Source organism: Mytilus californianus, unplaced genomic scaffold (assembly GCF_021869535.1).
Source record: "Mytilus californianus isolate M0D057914Y unplaced genomic scaffold, xbMytCali1.0.p SCAF_5, whole genome shotgun sequence".
Taxonomy (NCBI): domain Eukaryota; kingdom Metazoa; phylum Mollusca; class Bivalvia; order Mytilida; family Mytilidae; genus Mytilus; species Mytilus californianus.
The window spans coordinates 37,393,044-37,417,732 of NW_026262701.1; the positions used below are offsets into that span (position 1 = coordinate 37,393,044).

Consider the following 24,689-nt stretch of genomic DNA (forward strand, 5'->3'; position numbering starts at 1 on the left):
CTGCGCCATAAATTGTCGTTATCTATATAAACTTAAAGACTGAGAAAGATCGCTATTCTAAAATCTGAACATTAAATGCATTATGATTTGATTAAACTTTTATATTTGTAGGAATAATTTATTTAATGCATTTTTAAAAGATAGTGTTATTTTCGTTGCTGTTTCGGTCAAAGCATTTTTATTTTAAAATCACCGGAAACTAAAAAATATTGGCGGAAGTTTTGAATGTTTACAAATATTTCACTTAAATTTACCCGTATGAAGCAAAGATAAACCTTGTTAAAAGTGACCAAATCCAACCAAAATCAAAGTCGACAAGGTATATAACAATATATAGAACACTTAAACTCTTAAAGATTCATTATAAAAAATGGATATTCTGTTGTGTTTATACCTCGAAAAAATTATTTCTCTGAATACAGACAAACCTGTTTGCGTTTCAGAAAGACAAACGCTTTCCTTTATTTTGGTGGGCAATTACTTATTTTTTAGTTCAGGACTATAGACATGATAGAAGGTATAAATTAAAAAAACTAAATTTAGCCCACGTCATGGTTGAATTCGGGTCCGATCGCCCTGATTCACGTTCGCCCAAATACCTGTTTGCCCAGGGTCCATTTGCCCTGATTTTTATTTTTCTTTATTGTTGTCTAGTTGCTTAATGTTTATTATTTGAACAGAGTATGTTAAAGTTGTTGAAAAATTCACTGAATACAGTTCTGCCAACTTTTAATAATGCAAATGCGTGAGATTTGTCCAAAATCGTAAAGATCAAAGAGAAAAAACAATAGATCAAAGGAAAATGCTGCCAAATAAGCATGAAAATGATTGAGTCTCACGCTAAATACGTGAGACTTGGCAGCCCTGTGAATGTTTATATTGCTGCAACCAAATAATTATTTTCCTTCGATTTGCATAGTAGAATACTGGAATGCAATGTACTTATTTATATTGATATTTGTTAACAAATTTAATAATTCTAGCAAGTCAATTTATGCAGTATACATGTGATAATAAATGAACTTATAAATCCATTTCATGTTTAACAATTCCATGAATTCGTACATCATTGTTTTCACTCCTTCCAAGCTGGTTAGTTTATCAAAACAAAATGTTTTTATTATTAATCCATTAAAGACAATTATTACAAAAATTGGTGAGAATTATTATTATGAACTATTAATGCTCCAAAACAAGCCATCAACTTTTTTTCAAATATTTCCATGTGTTTTCATGAATTTCTAGAATTTATACCATATAAATATCTGAATAAGTTTATTAAATTATTATACCCTTAATATTAATATTTTTTAATAAAAGTAGGGAGAACGAACCCAGTGCGAACGGACTCTATGGGCGAACGAACTCAAGGCGAACATGTTGTCAGGGCGAACGGACCCGATACCATCATGGTTATACACTAGTCCAAATAATTATGACATCTTGAAAAGCTATTTTTATTTTTTTGCCTTGAAGGCATCACCCGTTCCAGTCATTCCCATGGACGGCAGACATTTGGGCAAGGGCCAGTAAAAATTGGTTTTGGTCAGTTAAGTGATATGCATTACTGGACCAAAAGTCCAGTAAAATTTTCATTTTGTCCAAATCATATGTGTAAATGTCCTGTAAAAAAGAGTCTGATCCAGTTAAGAAAAACACTTCAAGAAGAATGATTTACTGGACCAAATGTCCAGTTGATTTCTCAAAGATTTGGAAACCACTGCAGGTCTCGATTTGACTAGGTGATGAATTGACTATACTGGGTCCTGATTTAACCAAGTGCCGAAGTGAATTCTATTGAATAGGTGGCAGAATGTTTGGATGGAGTGGGAAATAGTAAGAAAGTACGGGAAAACCTATGCATGTTTCCAAGCAACTTTTCCCATGTTTTTAAAGCATTTTCACCTCTCTCTAAAAATCTGCTACCACTTATTCAATATGGTTGCATTAATAAATGAAAGGGCCTAAATGATAAAATCTATGAGATGACCATTTCTGTTAAAACTTACATGGTTCTGATTGATATGGACAATAGATATCTGCACAACAAAAGATTTCAACAGTGTAACTCAACATAGACTACTTTCACATTAGCTCATTTTCCCATACATTTCCAATGTCATAATGTTTACATTACAGAAAATGGGGTCGTCTTAGTGATAACCCTGTAGGGATATCCTAGCCCCTGACAGTTTCTTAATTGCCATTCTAAATGTCTTGAAAATAATAGAAAAAGGCTTTGGGTTTGCCTTGAATATTGTTAAATTTTATTTTTATTTTTATAAAAGAATGGCTAAAAAGGATACACCAAGGTCAATGTTGCAAGCATTCATTGAAAATGTTCCAACTACAGCTCCAGTAAAGAGAACAAGAGCTAGAACAAGATCTCCAGAAGACAGGCATTTCAATGAAACTGTTCCTAATCAGAAAAAGAGAAGAAGATCATCTCTAGCAGTAAAACAAACACCAAGATCAATGGTAAAGTGTCTATTAACCCTAGCATCAAGTAGATTTCAACAAAACTATAATGCCTTATTTTCATAAAAATTGTTGATACAAAAAAGGCTTAAATAAGCTTTGTTTTTTTTAACATTCCTCCTATGGTTAGCTTAATTAGCAGTTTTAAGGTTCCTAATCATAGATGTCATTTTTGAGTGTTCTCCTTTAGTGCAATAACTGCCTCCTGCATGTGCATTTATATGATTAACTAAAACAGCTTCTTAAACAATATTTATTAATTTTTGCCAGTGGCAGAAATTCCTGATCAAGGGGACCCTAGCTAAAGTGACAATTTAAGCTGTATTCTAATATATTCATCAATAACTGCTGCATATTTTGCTGATGAAACATATATATGCAGGAATAATAAATAAACTACATATAAAATTGACAAATTTTCCTGAAAAATAAATTCATAACATTGAAGGGTACAAGCAAACAGATGTGAAAGCAGAATTTTTTGTTGTGATATAAATTTCTTTTTGTGGATGCACAAAATTTAAACCCCAAAAAATAAAAAAAAACAAAGAATATTACTATATTTACTTTTTACTTAATCCCCATAAAGTGAATTTAGAGACTAAAGCACAAAAACTAATGTTCCTTCAGTTGTCAGAGGTACAACTACATAAGTTTCTGGATCTAAAAGTATGAACTTGCATGTTTGTCTCTCTATGTGCATAACTATTCTCTGAGTTGATTTAGAGTTAATCAGTATGTGAATCTTTTATTTTTCAGATTGAATCTTATATGCATGATCACAAAACACAGACTCCGTTTGTTCGTGTGTTACGTAGACGGTCGAAAACTTTTACTCCAATTACAGAGTCAGGTGATAGAAGTGATGTAATTACACCAAGAACAGCATTGGAAGGATTTATTAATAATGGTAATCTGTAAAAAGGGATTAAAACATAACGCTTTATGTTAAAAGGGATTAAAACATAACGCTTTATCCAGGGAATACTTGTCAGATTTCTTTTTTTATTGAAATAGTCCAAATGGTCAAAAGATGCTTTTGTTTTGAATCTTTAAGGGGTCAATGTAGAAATAAGAAGATGTGGTATGATTGCCAATGAGACAACTCTCCACCAGAGACCAAATAAAAATTATATTTATTTAGTGTACTGCTTTTTGGAAAATTACAGAAAAAACTACTTAGTATTTTAGACAGAAATCAAAGGGAGATAAGTATTTTAGACTATCCAAATCAAAGGAAAATAAGTATTTTAGACAACAGAAATCAAAGGGAGATAAATGTGTTCTATGAACATCAATTAAAACCAAGTGTGAACACAATCATTCATGGTATGTGATTTTAACAATGACATCGCAGGCAAACCAAAGAGAACAATGTTGCTTGGGGGTCAGATGGATAAAAATCAATTTAAAAGTTCTGTGGCTAGTTACTATTAAATTTTTGGGAAATGATATATTTAACTTGTGACCTTGTGAAGAAGTATGATGAACTAACATCAGACATAACCATCACAGTATATAAATAGAAAAATTTGACAGACAGAATCATTTTGTAGATCCTGCTCTGTAGCTATGAATCAATCATAGGAACTTGAGTAAATTTTGTTGATCCAATCATGTATTACAGCTTTAACTAAAATCAAACTACTGTGTATTTTTGTGAATTTCGTGGGAATAAGAGAATCATGCTGTCAATTGTTCAACAAAGTATAAATTGTCTATAGCTAGGCTTGTAATAAAGACTGTAATGAAATATCCACGAAAATACAATTTTTCCTCAATCCACAAAAATTGGACACATGAAAATAAATGATTCAACAATACTCAAAAACTATCAAAAAAATTACTAGCTTAAATTTTGTTCTCATAATTGTGAATGAAAATAACATTGTAATATAACTGATGTTAAATGATGAAATGTTGCCTTAAGTGGTATATGTACATATTTTGTTTTAGCACCAGAAGAGACACCAGTCCAGAGGGCAGTAAATGAGAGTGAGCTGGATAGTGAATCAGATATCATCTTGCCTAATGAAACCCTTCATGTGACTCATTCACCAATGTAAGTAGCAGAGGGAAATATTGTATTATAGCATTTATGTACTACTATTATTAATTGTTGCACCAGTAAGAAAATTGATATCTTTAGGATTTTGAAAGTATGAGTCAAATATTCTTTTTTTTCAATTTCAGACATAATGAAGACACTGGGTCAATTACAACTTCACAGAAACAAAGGCAAAACCAACATCATATCACATTACAGCAGTTTACACAAGGGATGCATAACCTGACCTCAGCTGGTGAGATCATGTGACCTAGTCATGTAATTAATGTAAAATCGTTATCATATGATCATTGAAATGGACTTTACTTTACACATGGAATTTTGTCAACCAAAAAATGATGGAAAAATGTTTGAGGCATACTCAGGGTTTTTGTTTTGCAAAAAAAAAACAATGAAAAAAAGAGGCCATTTTTATCTCTCCTGCAAGAAGGCGACATTGCAATCTTACAGTCTTGGATTAAAGTTTTTTGTGAAACCAATAACATTTTTCAGCAATCATTGAATTTTAGGAACTTTTACAGAAGCCTTCTCATAACCATCTGGTGTAAAAAAAAATCAATATTTTACAAATAAATGGACTTGATTCATTTTTTCTTCTGTCCAACTTTAGGTACAGTCTGTGGTTAAAGATTTTACACTTGAATAACCTTGTCAAACCTTTATGCAAATTTACAAAACTTGAACAGAAGCATTTTCATAATCAAGAGATAGCCTTCTGAGCAAAATTAGATTTGTATTCATTTTTCTGTATTTTCCTGATAATACACTTAGTATTTTGTTTTGGCATTCAATATTTCACTTTTACACTGACAGCAGCAGTCACAGCAAGAAAAAGGGTTCCACTGAATCCTTAACAACTTTGAATATAGCCAATGTAGGCTGATAGGGTCATAAAACACTAAGTGGTCAATCTTCAAAACAACAGTCTACAAAAAACTACATAAAAAACAAAAAACTGAGCAATACAAACCTCATCCAAAACCAGGGTGATATCAGGTGCTCCTGGAGGGAAAGGATATCCAGCTTTACATGTGGCAATGGTCGTGTTGCTCATGGTAAGTAGACATTTTGTATTAAATCTCACTCAGTGATGTCATGATCAAGAAAATGAGGATGGAAGAATGGCTACAACCATTTGGTAAAAATTCATCCAACATAGAGCAGAACTAATTTAATTCTCTCTGGTATTCTGAATATTGATAAAATGATTTGTACATTTTGTAGTTCATGTAAAAAAAATCCTTACATTTCAGGATTCTAAAATGAATATATCCCAGAGGCGGATTTAGGGGGGCCCGGCCCCTCCCCTTTTGTGTGAAAAATTTAGTTGATTATATAGGGAATCACTGAAGCATGACTGGAGCGGGGCCCCTCTTAGGCAGTCAGTGAGCCCCCTTTTATGAAAATTTCTGGATCCGCCACTGTATCCCTCCACTGAAAAGCATGTCAAAACAGTTAAAATTATTCTTTTTAGATCCAGTGATATTTCAGAATGTTTTCTAATCTTTATTTTTTCAGCCAATCAGACAAAAGAAAGGATGTTTAGCAGTGATTCAGAAGACACCCCTGAGATTCCTCCAGATGTTACTCTTGATGTACTGGTAGACTCATTGAAGTAAGTCACATAAGCTCTGCCATCAGTTCACTTATTTTGCTTTAGTAGCCAACTTCTACGTCATTTAGTCTTATTGGCAATCATGCCACATCTTGTTATATTCATATATATATAAATAGTGGCATTTGTGTTGTATAAACAGATTTTATTTCCTTATTCTTTAAAAAAAATAGTTACAGTTTAACTTCATTAGTTATTGTTTTTTTTTAGCTTTGTTGTCTTGTCTGTGACAAATGTCTTTCAATGAAAAAGTGATGCATTGTTAATAGTATATATATGAATCAGATATGCTATGCGCTTGTAGAAAGTGATGTTAACAAAATGTCTGTTGTGTTCTGATATATATATATATTTAGCTCATTGTAATCATATTTTGATTGACACAAGTCAGTCGGTATACCTATAAAAAAGGTCAACAGTTTTGCAAAATCATTGCCTAAAACAGGAATTTTCCAAAAAAAATGGGGAATTTTACGTAAATTTTATGTTATGAATATATTATATTAAACATGTAATGAAATGATGTTGAAATTTATTTTATGTGATTATATAATTCTCCTTATGGGTTTTGTTTTCAAGATGAATAAGATATAGCCTTTATTTTGAATCTTTTTTCCAGTTCAGAAAGTGATAGAAGTCATATGAGGATGCCACAACAAGACAGGCGACAAAATCTGAATCATATAACATTAGAACAGTTCTCACAAGGATTGAAAGAAAAAATAGGTTATATATCATGTTTTAGCTTCCAAGAAATATCTTGCCCAGACATTGCTTTCACCAAATTGAATAAAATTATTATATGTATTTTATATTTATTATTATATGTATTTTATACATATACAGTCAGGGATATAACTCTATAGGGTTATTACAGAAAAATAACATACATTTGTTATTGTGGACTAAAAAATCAAAGAACTGTGATAACATATGTATGTTACATGTTTCAAAGGGACAATATACATCATTAGTTTAGTTAAAATGTATAAAAGTTCCATTGATATTACTTTTGTCTATATGTATACTTAACTATTGAAAGATATAACAGTTCATAGTTTGCCAATTTTGCATAGTACACCTCTATGTTATTACAGAAAAAATATGCCTGTAATAACTAAAGGGTTTTTATCACAGCTTCTCTATATCACTTCAAAGCATTTGCTCAGACATACATCATGCTTAATTACAATGTATTTTAATTTATTGTAAGAAATAATGACCAGAGCATGTAATGAGGTTCTGCGCAAGTTTCTCAGTAATTCCCAAGTGTCTTATATAATAAGCTACATTCCTTTAATAACCTAGCCTTGTTATCACAGCTAAGTTTATCCCTTAATAGCCTCGTCTCATTGATTTACCATGGTTAATCAAAAATGAATTAATTTAATTAAAAAATTAGTTATCAAGGCTATGCATTTAGTTTCTGCGCAAAGTCTCAAGAGTTCCCTAGAGCCCACTATAAATGAAATAATTTTACAAATAACAAACATATGTTATTACAGATTTAGAAAATTTAAGAAATAAAGAGTAGACAACTCATGAAAGTATCTGTAATAACACACGCAAGTTATTTTCTGTAATAACCCTATCGAGTTATATCTTTGACTGATATATGTTCAAGTGTAAGTAATTTCAAAACTTTCACTACCCCAGAATCATAGCAAAAAGTGGATTACTGTTCATCTATCTATACCAGTGGTCAAATGTAAACACATTTAAATTCAGACGTTTTATCACCCCACACAAACACACATTACACCTAAACACTCATTCTCAACCACCCACTGCTTTTTTAAATGTTAAACTAATTGAAAAGACTTGATTGTTTTCTTGTTTAAACTTTTATGTGTTTTACAGGAAGTGGATCTGATGCTGGTGTAATGGGTGATGATGAGACAGAAGAGGAGCATTCAGGTTCGATGTTAACACATACAATCATTGTTACTGTTAAACAAGGAATTATACCAATTTGTTGTTGAATTTTATTTTACAGCCAACATTGCAATTTTATAACCCAACATTTTGATCATCGATTTTTTCAAGATTTACAAAAAAGACTTTATCAAAAATATGTAAAAGGCTAATTTCTTGATATGCATAGAAATTGCTTATTAAAATGAGGAGATGGTCATTATTATGTGATTGGGTTGCTGTCTAATTGATTGTTAATTTCATTTCTATTTTTAAATAAATCCCTTTCAATTCACTAACTTGATTTTCTGCTATTTAAATTTAAAGTACAATAGTAAATGTGCCATGCATGGAATATATATGGGAATAATGCTAAAGTTGTTCATTATGTTGTTAAAAAAAACATGATAATTGAGCTACATCCAATAACCATGCATATACTGTAAAAGCAGAAATTTTCGTGGAGGATTTAATTTCGTTTATTTCGTGGAAAGAATATATCCACAAAATTAAAACCCCCACGAAAATTAAACCTTCATATGATAGCACTTCCATTTACTGGAAACCACGAAATTAAATCCCCATGAAATCTTATATAGAGACAAAACCACGAAATTTTAACCCCACGTAAATTAATGTTTCTACAGTATACGAATAGCTATTTCTCAGGGCAAACTGTTTTTTCAATTGAAATATAACTTTATTTAATAACCTACAGGCATGACATGATAAAAATAACAAAAACAAACTGTTTTATCACTTCCCTACTTGAATTTTCAGTACCCATGTTGGCTAATTAATGTCTACCTACATCACAAAATGAAGAAAAACTGTTTAGCATCCAGAAACTCACACTGCCATTAATATAAAAAAAATGTAAAACTGTTCAATCATTGTTTAGTTATTAGTAACTTTAAATTATAATTTATACAGATTTACAATATAAACATTACATAGAGTATGTTTAAATCAAGGACTTCATATGCAAAACATGTGTAATTTTAAATACCTACATGCTAAAAGCGTGTGAAATTTATCATGATTTAGGCACAATTTCACTACATATGGGATTTGTGTGTTTACAATAATATTTGGTTTACTCACAATTCAATATTTACAAATTACGTACATTCAGATCATCTTATTTTCTTATACTACAGATATTGCATGACTTTTACATCTATTGGCCACTCAGTGAGTTGTTGTAAGGTTTCTTAAACATGCCCACAGAGTGTGACACTCATCTTACACCATCAAATTTATCGTCCTCATTCCAGCTGGACGTGGCTGCATATTTATACATCCCACACATCCAACATGCACCTCACTTTAGCATGGCTTTTACTGTAAAAAAAAATTAAGTCCAAAATTACCATATCTTTAATAAAACCTCTGTCAACCCTTTTGGTTTTCTGTGTTCATGAAATTAGTTTCATGATTCAAGTACTGAATAAAAATACTGTATTCTTTTCATGATTTTATGATCTTTTCAGCTACTGAGTTAAATAACATGAGAGTATTTGGTCTAAAGAATTGTTGTTTATTACAGATATTCAAACATTTAGAAGAGGTCAGAGGATGTCTAGTAGGTTATCCATGGGGTCACTACATACACAGGTCTTAGAAAGGTCAATGAACAACAGGTCTTATCTTAGTCCAGGAAAGACAATGCCACAGGATTTTGGAGATTTGACACCATCAAGAAGAACACCAGTCAGGTCCCCAATGGTTTCACTGCCTATTGAGTCAAACTTGACCCCATCAAGAAGAAATTTGACTCCAGACAAGTCCAAAGTTGATTCAGTGTTTATTGAACGCAACTTTACTCCATCAAAAAGTATTCAAAATATTAAACTGACTACTGACTCAGATTTGACCCCATCAAAAAGACATCTAAGTTTGAAGGAGTCATTGTTGAATCAGACAGATCTTACACCATCACAACGGACTAGTAATTTGAATAGGTCAAAAGTGGTTCAAGCGCCTTATGAATCTGACTTTTCACCGCCATCGAGAACACAGATTTACAGTGAATCAGCCTTAACACCATCACGGAGAACACAGATTATCAGTGAATCAGACTTAACACCATCACAGAGAACTCAGATTATCAGTGAATCAGACTTAACACCATCACGGAGAACTCAGATTGTCAGTGAACCAGACTTGACACCCTCACGGAGATCTCAGATTGTCAGTAGATCTTCAACATTGCATGAACATGAAGAATTAACACCATATAGAAAGACTTTATCCAAAAACAGTATTTCATCTAATGTGGAGTCTAATCTTACTCCATCAAGGAGAACTGAGAACCCAAACAGATCTACAACATTTCAATCTCCAAAAACATCTGACCTGACTCCTTCAAGGAGGACTGAAAACCTACACAAATCTACAACACTTCAATCTCCTGACAAGTCTGGCCTGACTCCATCAAGGAGAAGTAATACTCTTGATACATCTTCATCTGTATACCCAACAGAGTCTAATGCCACTCTTTCAAGAACAATGCCAACAAATACACCTATGGAGCCAGTAAAAACAAATGAATCATCACAGGATGAATCAGGAGAAACTGATGAATCATTACAAGGTGAATCAGGAGAAACTGATGAACCATTACAAGGTGAATCAGGAGAAACTGAATTAAGTTTGTCACAGACTGCAGATAAGCCTGTTTCACATGAAGAATCTGACAAATCTGGATTGACTCAATCTCGTATTGGCACTTCACAAAACAGACAAATGAAAGATCATGGTCAGACACCATCTCACAGATCACCAGAAAAAGCATTGGACTCAGTGATGCCATCCTCTGATACTAGTCAAAAGAATAACCAAAAATCACAAAATAGGACTAAGGATATTTTAATGTTTGAGCAGGTTGAACAGGATAGTACAGATGAGAAAACACCAAGGAGCCAGATAAGGTCACAATCAAAGCTAAAGCCACCTATAAGAACTCCACTGAGTTCAAATTTAACAATACTTGAGAATATAAAGCCTTTATCTAGCAGTACACCAGCAAGAATTCTTATAAATAAACAGATTGGTACACCAAGTAGGGTACCTGTTACCCCGTCATCTGGTTCTACACCAAAAAGAGTTCCTATGATAGGCAGTTCAATGAACAGGACTCCAGGAAGAATACCAGTTAAAAATTCGTCAATGAATATTTCAAATAATGCTAAATTATCTGGAACTATAAACAAATCAGTTAAAAATCAATCATATCTGGGAGGAAACATGACAAATTCAGCACTGCCAAGTACAAACAGTTCACTTAGGAAGTTGTCGCATAAATCAGTTAACGTGTCACGACAGGGTAAGAGAATATATAAGTATTTTTCAGTACTAAAGTTGTTTAATTTTGAACATGCACTTTAAAGTGATTTCTTTTCTTCCACAAAAGAAAAAAATCATTAATTTTGTGAAATTAGCTGACTACTTTTGATTTAAAAAAGTGATACATTTATTTATTGATAAAAAATGTGATTAAAATAAGGAGATAAGTCAACCATCTAAATTTTCCAACTTCATCAACTTTCATTAAGATTTACAACTGATATCAGATCTCAAATTCTAAGTGACCTAGAGTCTGAAAATAGCTTTTTAAGAAGGTAGCAAGTGGAAAGAATCATGAACATATTGCAACCTTTAAAAAATGTTAGTCATGGTGGCCTTTATTTTAAGCTTATTTAGTTTGATTCAGAATTGGGATCTTGGATAATATGTGACCTACAATCATTAGCCTAGTGTTTTAACCATTATGATGAATTATCTATCTTTGAAAGGTAAAAATGGTTATGATTGAGTATGTTTTAAGAATGAAAAAAAATCCAAATGTAATACTGTAAATTCAGAAATTGTTGCAAGGTTTTTATTAATGTGACTTGGTGATTATGGCAAAAATAAGAACTTGATTCTGATATATATCTGTTTGCAGATTTCCTGAAATCGCGATAATTAATCTCGCATTATTGTCCATTCTTCAAAAATCGCAATAATAAATGCACGCCATAACCAGTGTTCTCCCCAGGCTGTTTTAGCATCGCGGCACCGAGACGCTATATTTTTTTCCCGTGATGCTATAATTATTTTGAGGATGCTATTTTTCTTGTCTCTATATCGCAAAACCATGTCCTAAATTTTGAACTTTCATCTAATTACCGCTTGTGATCGTTTTGATACGTTTGCATAATCCAAATTGAAAGATACAAATGATTTCTCTCTGTAGAAAAGAGGTTAGGTCGTATATATTTTTACAACTTTTAAAAAATTACTTTCTTTCATTTCCAGTATCTAGTTAATCGAGAGCGTACATGCCGTATATTAAACATTTTGATTTTGAGTTAAATAAGTTTGGTACATGTACTACTTTAGAAAGAGATCATAATTGGCTTTAGTTAATGTTTCATCCATTTAATGCATTAAAAGCGTCATACGCATTCCCAATCTCTTGTCAAACATTGTTTATTTTCGTAAATTTTTCTTCCGCCGCCATTGAAATATTTGTGTAAACTAAGGATCAAAACCGGACCAGATATGACAAAATTCCGTAGTTTTACGATAATAACTACAGATGCACACATTGCACAGTAGACAGAAAAAAATATCACAAAAGAGAAAACTACACTTTCCAAACGCATTAACAGACTATTTATAAGATATCTTTGCTAAATCACGGCCACCAATCCAACTAAGTCATACACAAATAATATGAAAACAAGTGCGTTATTCCGACTTCCGAGTATGCAGTAGAAGTAATAAACAATCAAGAATTGCTATACATTCACAAGGTAAGTCACCTATTTATATCATAAGCTTTATATTTTTCAAAAAACCGAGAATGTTATTTGACCCTTTATTTTGTTTTCCTTCATGTGTTATCACAACTTTGTTGTACATTGAGTAGTATTTTTACTACAGCTTTTCTCCCAGTGAATAACGATACAATCTGCACGAAATTCTTACCGACATCTTATGTTATTTGTTAATAAGACACGTTATGCATGAGTACTGGTACATTTATTGATCGGTGTGATATATAGATTAATTATACGTTGCGAGATATGATATATGTCTTTATTATCATTTTAACGATATAAAACTAGGAGGATATGATTTGAAGGTATCATATATGATTAAAACGTACCAAGTATGAGTTGATGGTAACGTAAGAACACACTACGAAAAATTTAGATCATAAAAAAGCCATTTACCAATGTAATAAAAAGAATAACTAATCAAAGAATTCAAATATCGAAAAATATTCAACTCTTGACCGAACAACACTGATTATTAAAAAAGAGGGACGAAAGATACCAGAGGGACAGTCAAACTCATAGATCGAAAACAAACTGACAACGCCATGGCCAAAAATAAAAAGACAAACAGACAAATAATAGTACAGATGACACAACATAGAAAACTAAAGACTAAGCATCACGAACCCCACCAAAAACTGGGGGTGATCTCAGGTGCTCCGGAAGGGTAAGCAGATCCTGCTCCACATGTGGCACCCGTCGTGTTGCTTATGTTATTACAAATCCGGTAAATAGTCTAATTCGGTAAGTCACATTCATGAATTAATGTGTTGTTCGGTCACTCGTTGAATATTATACACCTATTGACTGGTTATGAGGGTAATAGCAAGTTTGTTGTCCCTGAGATACCAACTATTGCTCAAGGCGAAGCCGAGGGTAATAGTTAGTATCAAAGGGACAACAAACTTGCTATTACACTCATAACCAGTCATTAAGTGTTTTATTATACTGAGAAAAAACTTTCTAAAAAGACTACATGTTTACACCACTTGGAAAAACACCAAAAAGTCACATAGACATGCACAAGATGAACTATCAGGTTTTTTTTTAGCCCGTGTGGTATTTGTCAATATTTTAATTACTGTAATCAAGACCAGGAATCCTTCAATGTGTAAGAATTCCTGTGTATTTAATAAATGCTAATTTTTTTTACCATACACCAAAGCAATCCCAGATTATGAAGACGACAACGTATCCATACCATAAATTTGCTATGTTTTAGTTCTTAAAATATGTCGCGTAGATTTTCTTTTTCTTTTTTAATTGCTTCTGGTAAGTTATTTATAAATTTGAATTTACGACGACAGACACATACAGATTATACCGTTTACGATATTTCAGAGTTTAACGTTGCCTAGAGCACAAATCCAAGCAGAATAGTCTATGACGTCATTGTTGTCCAATGAAAAATTAGTATGAAAAAGTACGGGAAATATGTTTATAAAACTATTATTCTTTTATTGTTGAAGGCTTCCAGTAGACACTCCGGTCTTCGGTAAGACAACTGGCAATCCCAGTCAACTAAGATAGGAGTCGAGCGCATCAGCCTTAACAGGGTTGAATTTAAACCTTCATGCTTACTGGCTAATTATTATTGTTAGATATATATCCCCTAAAGGAAGGACGGTACCTAAAGATGAATTAATTCATAATTAACATTGACATTGTGTAAAAGAACATCATCATGTTGGTTACTAAAATATCTCTCACTTAATCATACTCGTTACTTTTAAGTCATATATGGTCCTTCTTAACCATACATTCTTAATTTTTTTGCGATAATTTGATAATTAGTACAACTATAAAGTATTTTGTTTCTAGAATTAATTTATATATCACACCGATCAATAAATGTACCAGTACTCATGCATAACGTGTCTTATTAACAAATAACATAAGATGTTGGTAAGAATTTCGTGCAGATTGTATCGTTATTCACCGGGAGAAAAGCTGTAGTAAAAATACTACTCAATGTACAACAAAGTTGTGATAACACATGAAGGAAAAAATAAAGGGTCGAATGACATTCTCTGTTTTTTGAAAAATATAAAGCTTATGATATAAATAGGTGACTTACCTTGTGAATGTATAGCAATTCTTGATTGTTTATTACTTCTACTGCATACTCGGAAGTCGGATTAATGCACTTGTTTTCATATTATTTGTGTATGAATTAGTTGGATTGGTGGCCGTGTAAATGTATTCTTTTTCAAAATGCATTGTTTTAATATACTGACTAAAGTAGCTTAACTTTGTAAAAAATATATATCATTTTGATATAAAGAAACAACTGGGACTAATTCATTGAGTACCATGAAACAATGAATTTCATTAACATGATAAAGAAAAAAGTTTTTTAATTGAAATTTTATTGCTATATGATACTTTCTCTTCCCTTTTTATATAAAGACCAGTTCTTTTTCTTTTGCTAGATATTTAGTATTGTATATACAGGTTGCACTATAATAAACCATTCATTCATTATATTCATTCATTCATTCATTCATTCATTATATTCATTCATTTTTATACGCCCGTTTACGGGACGTATTATGGTATACCGTTGTCCGTCTGTCTGTCCGTCTGTCCGTCGTCAACATGTCGGACATTAACTCAAAAACGCTTTAACCAATTTGCATTAAACTTTGGTGAATTGTTTATATCTATTGACGTGAGCTCCCTTTCGTTTTTTATAAATTTTAGATTTTACGTTTCCGAGTTATGGGGTTTTATTCATTAAAAAAAGGGGGATTTTCCAGTTTTCGGACAATAACTCAAGAATGCTTTCACCAACTTGCAAGAAATTTTAGTTAATTGTTTATATCTATTGGTATGAGCTCCCTTTTGATTTTTATAAATTTTAGATTTTACATTTCCAAGTTACAGGGTTTTATTCATAAAAAAAAGGGGGATTTTCCAGTTTTCAGACAATAACTCAAAAATGCTTTCAGCAGTTCTCATGAAACTCTGATGAATTGTTGATATCTATTGATGTAAGCTCCCTTTAGAATTTTATAAATTTAAGATTTTACATTTCCAAGTTATGGGGTTTTATTCATTAAAAAAGGGGGGATTTTCCAGTTTTCAGACAATTACTCAAAAATGCTTTAAGCAATTCTTATGAAACTTTGGTGAATTGTTTATATCTAGTGATGTAAACTCCCTTTATTTCATTAGTTCGTTCGTTCGTCCGTCCGTCCATCATTCATTTGTTCGTTCGTTCATTCGTTCGTTCGTCCGTCCGTCCGTCTGTCCGTCCGTCGTCCGTCCATCCATCCATCCATCCATTCATTAGCCCAAGAGGAAAAAAATAATTCTGTAACTATAAATGAATATAGAAAACATAAACTGAAACAACTGTTATCATGGTTATAGTTTAATTGTATTCTCAGTTATGAATTGAACAATATAAACATATATAACATAAAGGAAATAGAGCATTGCCGCGATGCGTCAAATAACATTGAAAAAAATACAGTTTATTTTTTTACGCCAAATATGATGCTATCCAAAATTTCTGGGGAGAACACTGGCCTTAATTTCTAAATTTACAATAGCCAATAGGCTAACACTATTAGCGTAATGACCCATTTAGTTCAAGGATGCATCATTTAGAGTACAGCAGTAAATGAAGGTCACTCCGACCTACATCTTATTTCATTGGCACACACTAGACGAGTACAAATCTGTTAAAGAAAGTGACTTTGACCTTCATTTTACACTTCGTTGCCTAATTTTAAGTTTTATATTGAGTTGTGATTTCAGATAGAAAATGATCTACAATTATATAACTAGGTATTAGGATATATATATACTTATACTTAGTGATCGCATTTTACTCCTTGTCACACTAGAGTTAAATTCGAAATTTATTTTAAATAAAATAACTTTTTTGGACGTGACTATTATTTAAACTTTGTCAGTTCTTGTAGTAATCAATGATTCTTTATAATCAGATTGTTATGGCCTTAATATTGTTATATTTTAGGAGTTAGTGAGAGATTGGAGGCAGATGAAAGTGAAGAGGAGACTGGAGAGGAGGTATTTAAAAATGATTTATTGAGGTCACACCTAGACAGTACTTTAAATAATCAGAAGACTGTAAACTGGTAGCTTATTATGCTTTAATACATTAGCATTAAAGTAAATGGTCCTTTAGGTCTTTAAAATGAAGTAGGTGCATTTAAAAGTTGGATATGTGCAAAGTCAAAACTGAAATATCTGCCATGTAAATATTTGTTGAAATTTTTAGACTGAGATGGTACAGATAGTAATTTGTTCCCAAAATGTTTTTTAAAATGTAATTGTGACGGAAATATCAATGCATGGGCACACAAATATAATGGTAAATATTTATAAAACAGATATTCTTATTGACAAATACTGTGGTAAAACTAGTAAGGTCTTGCATCTGTGTAATATTTATGAATCAGAAAAGATGTCATGGTGAATTATCAAGTTGGATGTCTTAGTCTACCTTCAGAGACCAACCATTTTCACATTGTTCAGATATTAAATTTTCTGATTATGTATGTTTTTAATCGAAAATAGTTTTACTAGAAACCATTGTTTGGCAATAAATGGTAGAATTTGTTTTACGCCCAGTTCATTTAATACTCTTAGGGCCCCTTGTTTATTGTTGAAGAATTTTCAGGAAGTGTTATGACCAAAAACAACGATAATACATGTATTAATATTGTTGACTTTCATATTTTGGATATTTTGTAACACATGTACTGTATGACATTGTTGTCTAACGAAATAATGTACCCCATATCCTTACTTTTCAAGCATAAATTATTGCTTTGCAGCAAATACTTTTTCATAATTAATTATATCAAGCCAAAGATAGTGAATCAAAGTATGAACAATAGAAACAGAAGAATAATGATATGAATAAAATGAAATTTATTGTATGGAAGTTTAAATTAATCAACATAAAAAATATTGTCAGAATACATTGATAGTTAACATTTACACCCAGTGAAATAATTGCTTGTGAGTTGATTTAAACTGATTGCATAGAAATTTATGATAGAGATGACAGCCACCTGACCAAATAACCAAAACACCTCTAAGTGACTTCAAAACTTATGACTTTACAAATATATGTTATTTGGGATTTTTTTTTTATATAAAAAAGAGGAAACTCTTATGTGAAGAATGTTCAGCATCTATTTACAAATGCATTATTTGTTTGTCTCATGGGCTAATCAGTTACTTCTTCAGAAGTCAGATAATAATTTATACATCATATATTGTATATACCATTATATTGAGAAAATCAGTGTTTTGCTATAAACAATCAACATGTACCTTTTTATTGGAGTGGTGAAAATTGTTTCTTAGTTGAGAACTAATGACTAACCTGTGTAATATGATTAATCAAATAAATATGTAAATAATACAATTTAGTGATTTATATGTATATACATTGCAGTTCGATACTATAGAGTTATACAAACTAAAGACGCCCCACTTGAGAGGAGATATTTCACAGATCCCTACACCAATATACAGTAGTACACCTGCACCTGTTAAACCGGTTCAGAAACAACAACCAAGGTGATTCTTTATACAATTTTTAAGCAGTGTTCAAATACTAACAGCAGTTCCAGAATTCAATGTGCGAGTTTTCAAGAGATGCTTGATATTATTCTTGTCCACCACCAGTGGGTGTGTTGTGAATTAGGTTTGAATGTGATTCTGCAAGATAAAGGTTATATTAAGATGAATATAACAGGTTAAATGTATCCTTAGCATTTTTGACCATGACTTTTGAATAGTTAACCTAAAATGGATAAGCTTCCTACCTTTTCTACTTTCAACCACTTTTATAAATTTATTAAAATCCAACAAGTATGACAAGTGTAGCTTAAAACATCAACCTGTCATTTTTGGAGTATATACTTGCATAAGACTTACCAGAAACAACAAATTGCAATAGTTTTTTTCCATATTTTAAGTCTTTTTATTTTTTTTACCTTGATGTTTGATCTTTTGACCTGAAAATCAATAGCATTCTTCCTCTTCTCTATATTTTCAATCTATTCAACTTCATTATAAACCAAAGAAGAAAACTAAAGCTAACATTCAGAAATCAGCTTTATAAGACAATTCTTCTTTTAGTAAATATAACAGTGACCTTGATTTGACCAATTGACCAAAGTCTTCCCCTTCCCTAAATCTTCTGTCTGTACATGATTCATTCTTATGAATCAAAGGAAACCCCACTAACCACCCAGAAACCATTTTTCCACCCAAAAAATATTTGAAGTAACCATGACCTTTGACCTATTGACCCCATAATCAGTAGACTTCTTCCCCTTTCCAATATTTTCCATGTATAAGCGGACTTCCTATCAATCAATGGATACTCAAGTTTTCACCTAGAAAGCATTTATTTCATACACACAGACAGAATGATGGACGGAACTTGCCCGGGAAGGACAAAGCAATGTTTGTATGTTCTGGAATTTTTTCAGGAGCATAATAAGGAGATGTGGTATGATTGCAAATGGGATAACTATTCACCAGGGACCAAAGGAAGTAAATTGTTTATTGTTTAATGTTCAGTTTTAGGGATTTATATAAAAAGGAGATGTGGTATGATTGCCAATGAGACAACTATCTACCAGAGTCTAAATGATGTGGATTTAAGCAACTAGAAGTCACTCAACAGCCTTCAACAATGAGCAAAACCCATACCGTATAGTCAGCTACAAAAGGCCCTGACATGACAAAATGTAAAACAATTCAAACGAGAAACCCAACAGCCTGATTTATGACAAAAAAAATAAACAAAAAGTCAGTTTCTTGATTATTATTAGTTATAGGTGAACTATATTTGGTGAATAGAATCATTGTACTGTGGATTCATTTTTATTCGTGGTATACCAATTTTCGTGGGTTTCGTGGGTCACAGCGAACCACGAATTTAAGAATTCAACGAAGAATAATCCAGAGAAATGTGTATGGAGTCGGATGTTTATTTCCGGTTACCATGGTTACTAGTATGTTATGCAGTTCTAGTATAGTGTTGACTAGCGATAAACATTGTAACATAACACATGTTTTTATTGAAAGATGATACAAGTATTTATTTGATTAAATCAATAATAAATATATCGAATATCAATGATAATTTACTTTTTTAAAATTGATTAAAACTCTTCATGGAAAATAAGTGCAAGTTGTTAATTACCGTGTCATAGTTTGGTTAACTGAGGAGGGATAGGAGGGGTCCTGATCCCGAAATCCCAGGCTTAAAAACATGGAATCCCGAGGTCCCAAATTTAAAAAAATTTAAATCCTGACATCCCGAAATTCGAAAAAAGAATTCCCGGATCCCGAAAGAATCAATCCCGAAATCCTGAGCTTAAAAACACCCGATTCCGGAGTCCTGATAAAGGTCCTACCCCCCTCTTAACTGGTGATTAAAAATCAATAGGATTAAGTACGGGGATATTGCCCGTAGGTAATATTGTTTATAACAGGAACATTTATTTTCACACCGTTTACTTATATGACTGTTTATTATATTGTGATTAGGGAAATGAGCTTTAAATCTTAGAGTTTTGAATGCCTTATAAAATTCCGACAAGAATTTATAAAATGTAAAAAAAAAACTAATAATTAGTTGTCTCTGTCCATTATTGTAATAGAAGTTTTCAATGAACACTTTAACCTAGAATGACCAAGCAAAGATTGTGACAATTCAAAACTTTTTCAATAAATTCCTTCTTTTTTGTTTGTTTTATTATTGATCAAACCTAGGAGGTTATATGATCTAAATCAAAAAGAAATCCACGAATTACGTATCTGAATTTTTTTCTTTCTTTTTTTTTTTGTAATCAGCGATCCACGAATTTACGTATACCATGAAACGTCTTTTTTTCTCTATCCACGAAAATTGATACCCACGAAAATAAATGAATCCACAGTAATACATAATAAATGTTATGTTCATCAGACATAGCAAAGTTCTTCTGACCTCATTTTTACATGCTTTATGGATCATTTATCAATGTCAAGTTTTATGTGATACCTGTAGTTACCACTTGATATCAATGATGTTCAACAAAAATTCAATTGAAATTGGTAAGTCCACTCTTGTAACATATTTTTTTTTCAGACCAATTCCTCAGAGTAAACAAGACACAAAGAAAAGAAAAAAAACAGTGTCTTCAGTATTACCAAACAATACAATAAAACAGGCATTCCAGCATTTCTGCAACATGAAAGCTGCTCCAGACACCATGGAAGAACTAATTAAATAGTAAGTTGTAATATTTTAAATAAATATATAAATATATGTATGGATAGATGGCTGTTTAACGTCAAGTGGCAAATTAACACATAAATAGACAAGAACATGTTAATGGGATATGAATATGAACCCTGCTTTGTACAATACCGACCATATCTTTAATGTGCATGTTCACAAGATAACAGTCCAGACCTTGTTCAACAATGTTTGACTAATTTTAGCCATTTTGCCTTGTATCAAGAAAACTATAATAGATAGAAAGAAAATGATCCGAAATATAAGGTCTACAAGAAATATACCTGTAAAATATGTTTAAAACCATCAATGTTTTTCACGCCCGTTTACGGGACGTATTATGGTATACTGTTGTCCGTCCGTCGTTAACATGTCGGACAATAACTCAAAAATGCTTTAACCTATTTGCATGAAACTTTGGTGAATTGTTTATATCTGTTGACTAGATCTCCCTTACATTTTTTTAAATTTTAGATTTTACGTTTCTGAGTTATGGGGTTTTATTCATTAAAAAAGGGGGATTTTCCGTTTTCGGACAATAACTCAAAAACGCTTAACCGTATGCAGTTTTCATAAAACTTTGGTGAATTGTTTATATCTATTGATTTAACCTCCTTTAGATTTTACATTTTCGAGTTATGGGATTTTATTCATAAAAAAGGGGGATTTTCCAGTTTTCAGACAATAACTTAAAAGTTCTTTAAGCAGTTTTCATGAAACTTAAATGGCTGGTTTATATCTATTAAAATAACCTCCCTTTAGTTTTTTATTGATTTATGATATGATGTTGAAGAGTTATGGAACTTTATTCTTTGAAAAAGCCACAGGCATATCATGCGCTCATGCACAGCTCTTTATTCTCCTTTATTGCTATAGGAGTTATTGGCCTAAAATGACGATTTTTGATAAATTATAGAGTTGTGGCTATAATCATTATCACTATAATAGATAGATAGAAACAACAAAAAATTTCAGTAAGACACATCATACAAAAGTATGGTACAAAAAAGTCACAAGGTTGATGCTATCAATAATCATCAATTGACTATTTATTGGAGTTATATATATTGCCTTTTAATGATGATTTTCCTGGACTTTTATTTTTTTATGTTCTTGTATTGATAAACATATCAGTAGTATGAATATGTTGATTGCATACTGAAGGATCATTTTATTAATTGAGGGGCTTGCAAGTTTTTGAAATTATTATATTTTGTGCTGGGTTTTTTTCTCAGTAAATACTTTGATCTGGCACTGAAGAAAACAAATTAATAGCCTTGATTGTTTATTGCAGCACTGATACATATTTTGAAAACACCTTTAAAACTTTGGAGGCATTTGCATTGCATGCAGGGAGAAAAACTATAGATGAATCTGATGTGGAACTCCTGATGAGACGGTGAGTTTACTATGTACAAAATGATGCAGAGTAAAAAGATGTACAATTTTAATTTCCCAGGGCAGCCGTTACTTTTTTGGTATTTTTGGTTGTCTATGTTCTTCAACCTCATATTTTATATTAGTCTGAACTATTAATTGAACTTCACTGATGAGTTTTATATCTAGAAAAACACAAATCTGGCTAAATTATAAGACTGCTGTCTTTGATAAGACCTGACAGCTGTAAAGCCAAATTCACTGCATCTTGTTTTCATTATTTTTAAGATTGTCTGGCTTTTACAATTCCCTAGCATATATATATGATTACTTTGCCCAGAAAGTTATTTTTTTGCTTTCCTCATTTTAATAAATATCTCTTAAACCACATCTCTGCAAAATCTTAAATGTTAAATTTTTTGTCATTTCCAATTGGATTTTGACAATTCAAAAAAATCTCTCTCTACAAAATCTATATGAAAAATCAAGAAAACATGTTTTCAAAAAAAAATATTTACATATGTATATGGTCATATACCAGTATATTATTTCTAGTTTGATGTGCTTCTTACCCAAATGTTTTTATGTCAATATATCCCTGTAGTTACGGATAGGGCTTTTTAACTTACAGGAAGTATGGCACGGTCCAAACATGGGGCATACGATTTATAAATATGACTGGTTATTTGTACATCCTTTACATCTAAATTGATTTCTGCACACGTCTTTCTGCTAGACAGGTGAAGTCAAGGTGATAATGTATGTCAACCTCAGTCAACCCAAGGGGTCAAAACTTTTCAGAAGCAAGGTTCCCAATCAACCTAGTAAACTTGAAAAGGCTGGAACTTTATTTCAGTCATCCCAGGCCTGGAAATGACCTTGAAATTTGCAAATATTGAAAAAAGTCATGGGGGAAAAAAACTTTGATTTCAAACGTTTGCTAGCAAGTTATTCGATGAACAAAATGGAAACCACAAAGAAGAAATCATAAAACTCTCTTAGTACTGCAACATACACAAATACACCAAAAAAACACATAAAGTAAAAAGTTAATCACCGGTCAATAAATTAACTGTATAACTTTTAAGCAATGTTTAGATTTAAAAGAACAATTGTATATTTGAAACAACATGGTTTACCCTAAAACAAAGATATCAAAGTTGTTTCCCTTACATGTTTTGGTCTATATTTATAATTGCCTGTATTTATGAAATTGTTACCCTACATTTATTTGTACAATTTATCAACTTATTTTTTTTCTTTCAGACAAGGCTTTATAACAGAAAAGCAGCCATTAAATGTGTTGGTTGAAAATATCTTACCTTTGGAACTACGACAAGAAATTATTCCAATGGCTAGAGCTAACAATGTTATTGAACCATTGTAAAGAATACAAATATTATTCATATTTCTAACAAGGACCTACTTGGATAATTATAAAATTAAAAGCAGATTGTAAAGAATAAAAACCTTTTGCTTACGGTTTATCAAGGACCTACTTGGAGAAAAACCAAGACAGCTTGCTGTGGATAGCTCATATAGATGCAGCAGAGTTTTAGTAACATTTGATGGGACTGCCATATTAGATTTTAGAAATGTTGTTTCCTTAAAGCTTGCAAAAATTATAGGAAGCCATAAAATTTATATCATTTTAAGTAAGAAAAGATAATATTTACATGCACATACATCTGTTTGGAAATTTAATCCAAATAAAGGTAACATTCAAATGGTTCATGTTTCAATAGAAATTTGTTTTTGTTTAACATAAGAATTTTCAGGTTATGCTATTCTTTATATTTAAACCATTGTGGTGATGTCAGCCAATTCATTTACCGTGGATTCTTTTTCTAGAATCAACGCTTCCTAAATCTGTCGCTGAAATGAGCTCACCAAATTATATTCAATTGTTTCCTTTGTGTGTCTAATTTCATTATTTTTGAATTGGTTAATTTACTAATTTCTGTTCACTAATGGCATTGATTTTAAAACTTACCTTTAATTTTTGTAATTTTTATATGCCTTCACTGGGAATCGAACACCTCCTTGAAATCTGGTATGTGTGACTGACGTCAACACATCGACGAAACCTTTCGGCTACCAATGGGTTGCAATTTAGATGTCTAT

The 24,689-nt window shown here is 31.7% G+C and overlaps 1 protein-coding gene across 3 annotated transcripts; it reads left to right on the forward strand.

The window, feature by feature from the left end:
• Window positions 1-207: 207 nt before the first annotated feature.
• On the forward strand, window positions 208-24,292 carry LOC127701829 (serine/arginine repetitive matrix protein 2-like). Of its 3 annotated transcripts, XM_052205797.1 has the most exons (15): window positions 208-319; window positions 2,289-2,478; window positions 3,238-3,388; window positions 4,435-4,540; window positions 4,672-4,781; window positions 6,065-6,161; window positions 6,781-6,887; window positions 8,022-8,078; window positions 9,625-10,671; window positions 10,705-11,403; window positions 16,893-16,945; window positions 18,345-18,469; window positions 21,039-21,182; window positions 22,483-22,587; window positions 23,832-24,292. In XM_052205797.1, exons 2-15 carry the CDS (start codon window positions 2,290-2,292, stop codon window positions 23,950-23,952), a joined length of 3,111 nt encoding a protein of 1,036 aa, XP_052061757.1. In that variant the 5' UTR covers window positions 208-319; window position 2,289; the 3' UTR covers window positions 23,953-24,292. The 3 variants fall into 3 exon arrangements, with proteins under 3 accessions (XP_052061757.1, XP_052061755.1, XP_052061756.1); XM_052205795.1 differs by having other exon boundaries at window positions 9,625-11,403; XM_052205796.1 differs by having other exon boundaries at window positions 9,625-11,403; window positions 16,896-16,945.
• The last annotated feature ends 397 nt before the right edge of the window (window positions 24,293-24,689 follow it).

Coding starts and splice junctions, on each gene's coding strand:
- LOC127701829 (XM_052205795.1), top strand. CDS start 2,290: ATGGCTAAAAAGGATACACCAAGGTCAATGTTGCAAGCATTCATTGAA. Junction 3,389..4,434: donor GGAAGGATTTATTAATAATG/GTAATCTGTAAA, acceptor ATTTTGTTTTAG/CACCAGAAGAGACACCAGTC. Junction 11,404..16,892: donor AGTTAACGTGTCACGACAGG/GTAAGAGAATAT, acceptor GTTATATTTTAG/GAGTTAGTGAGAGATTGGAG.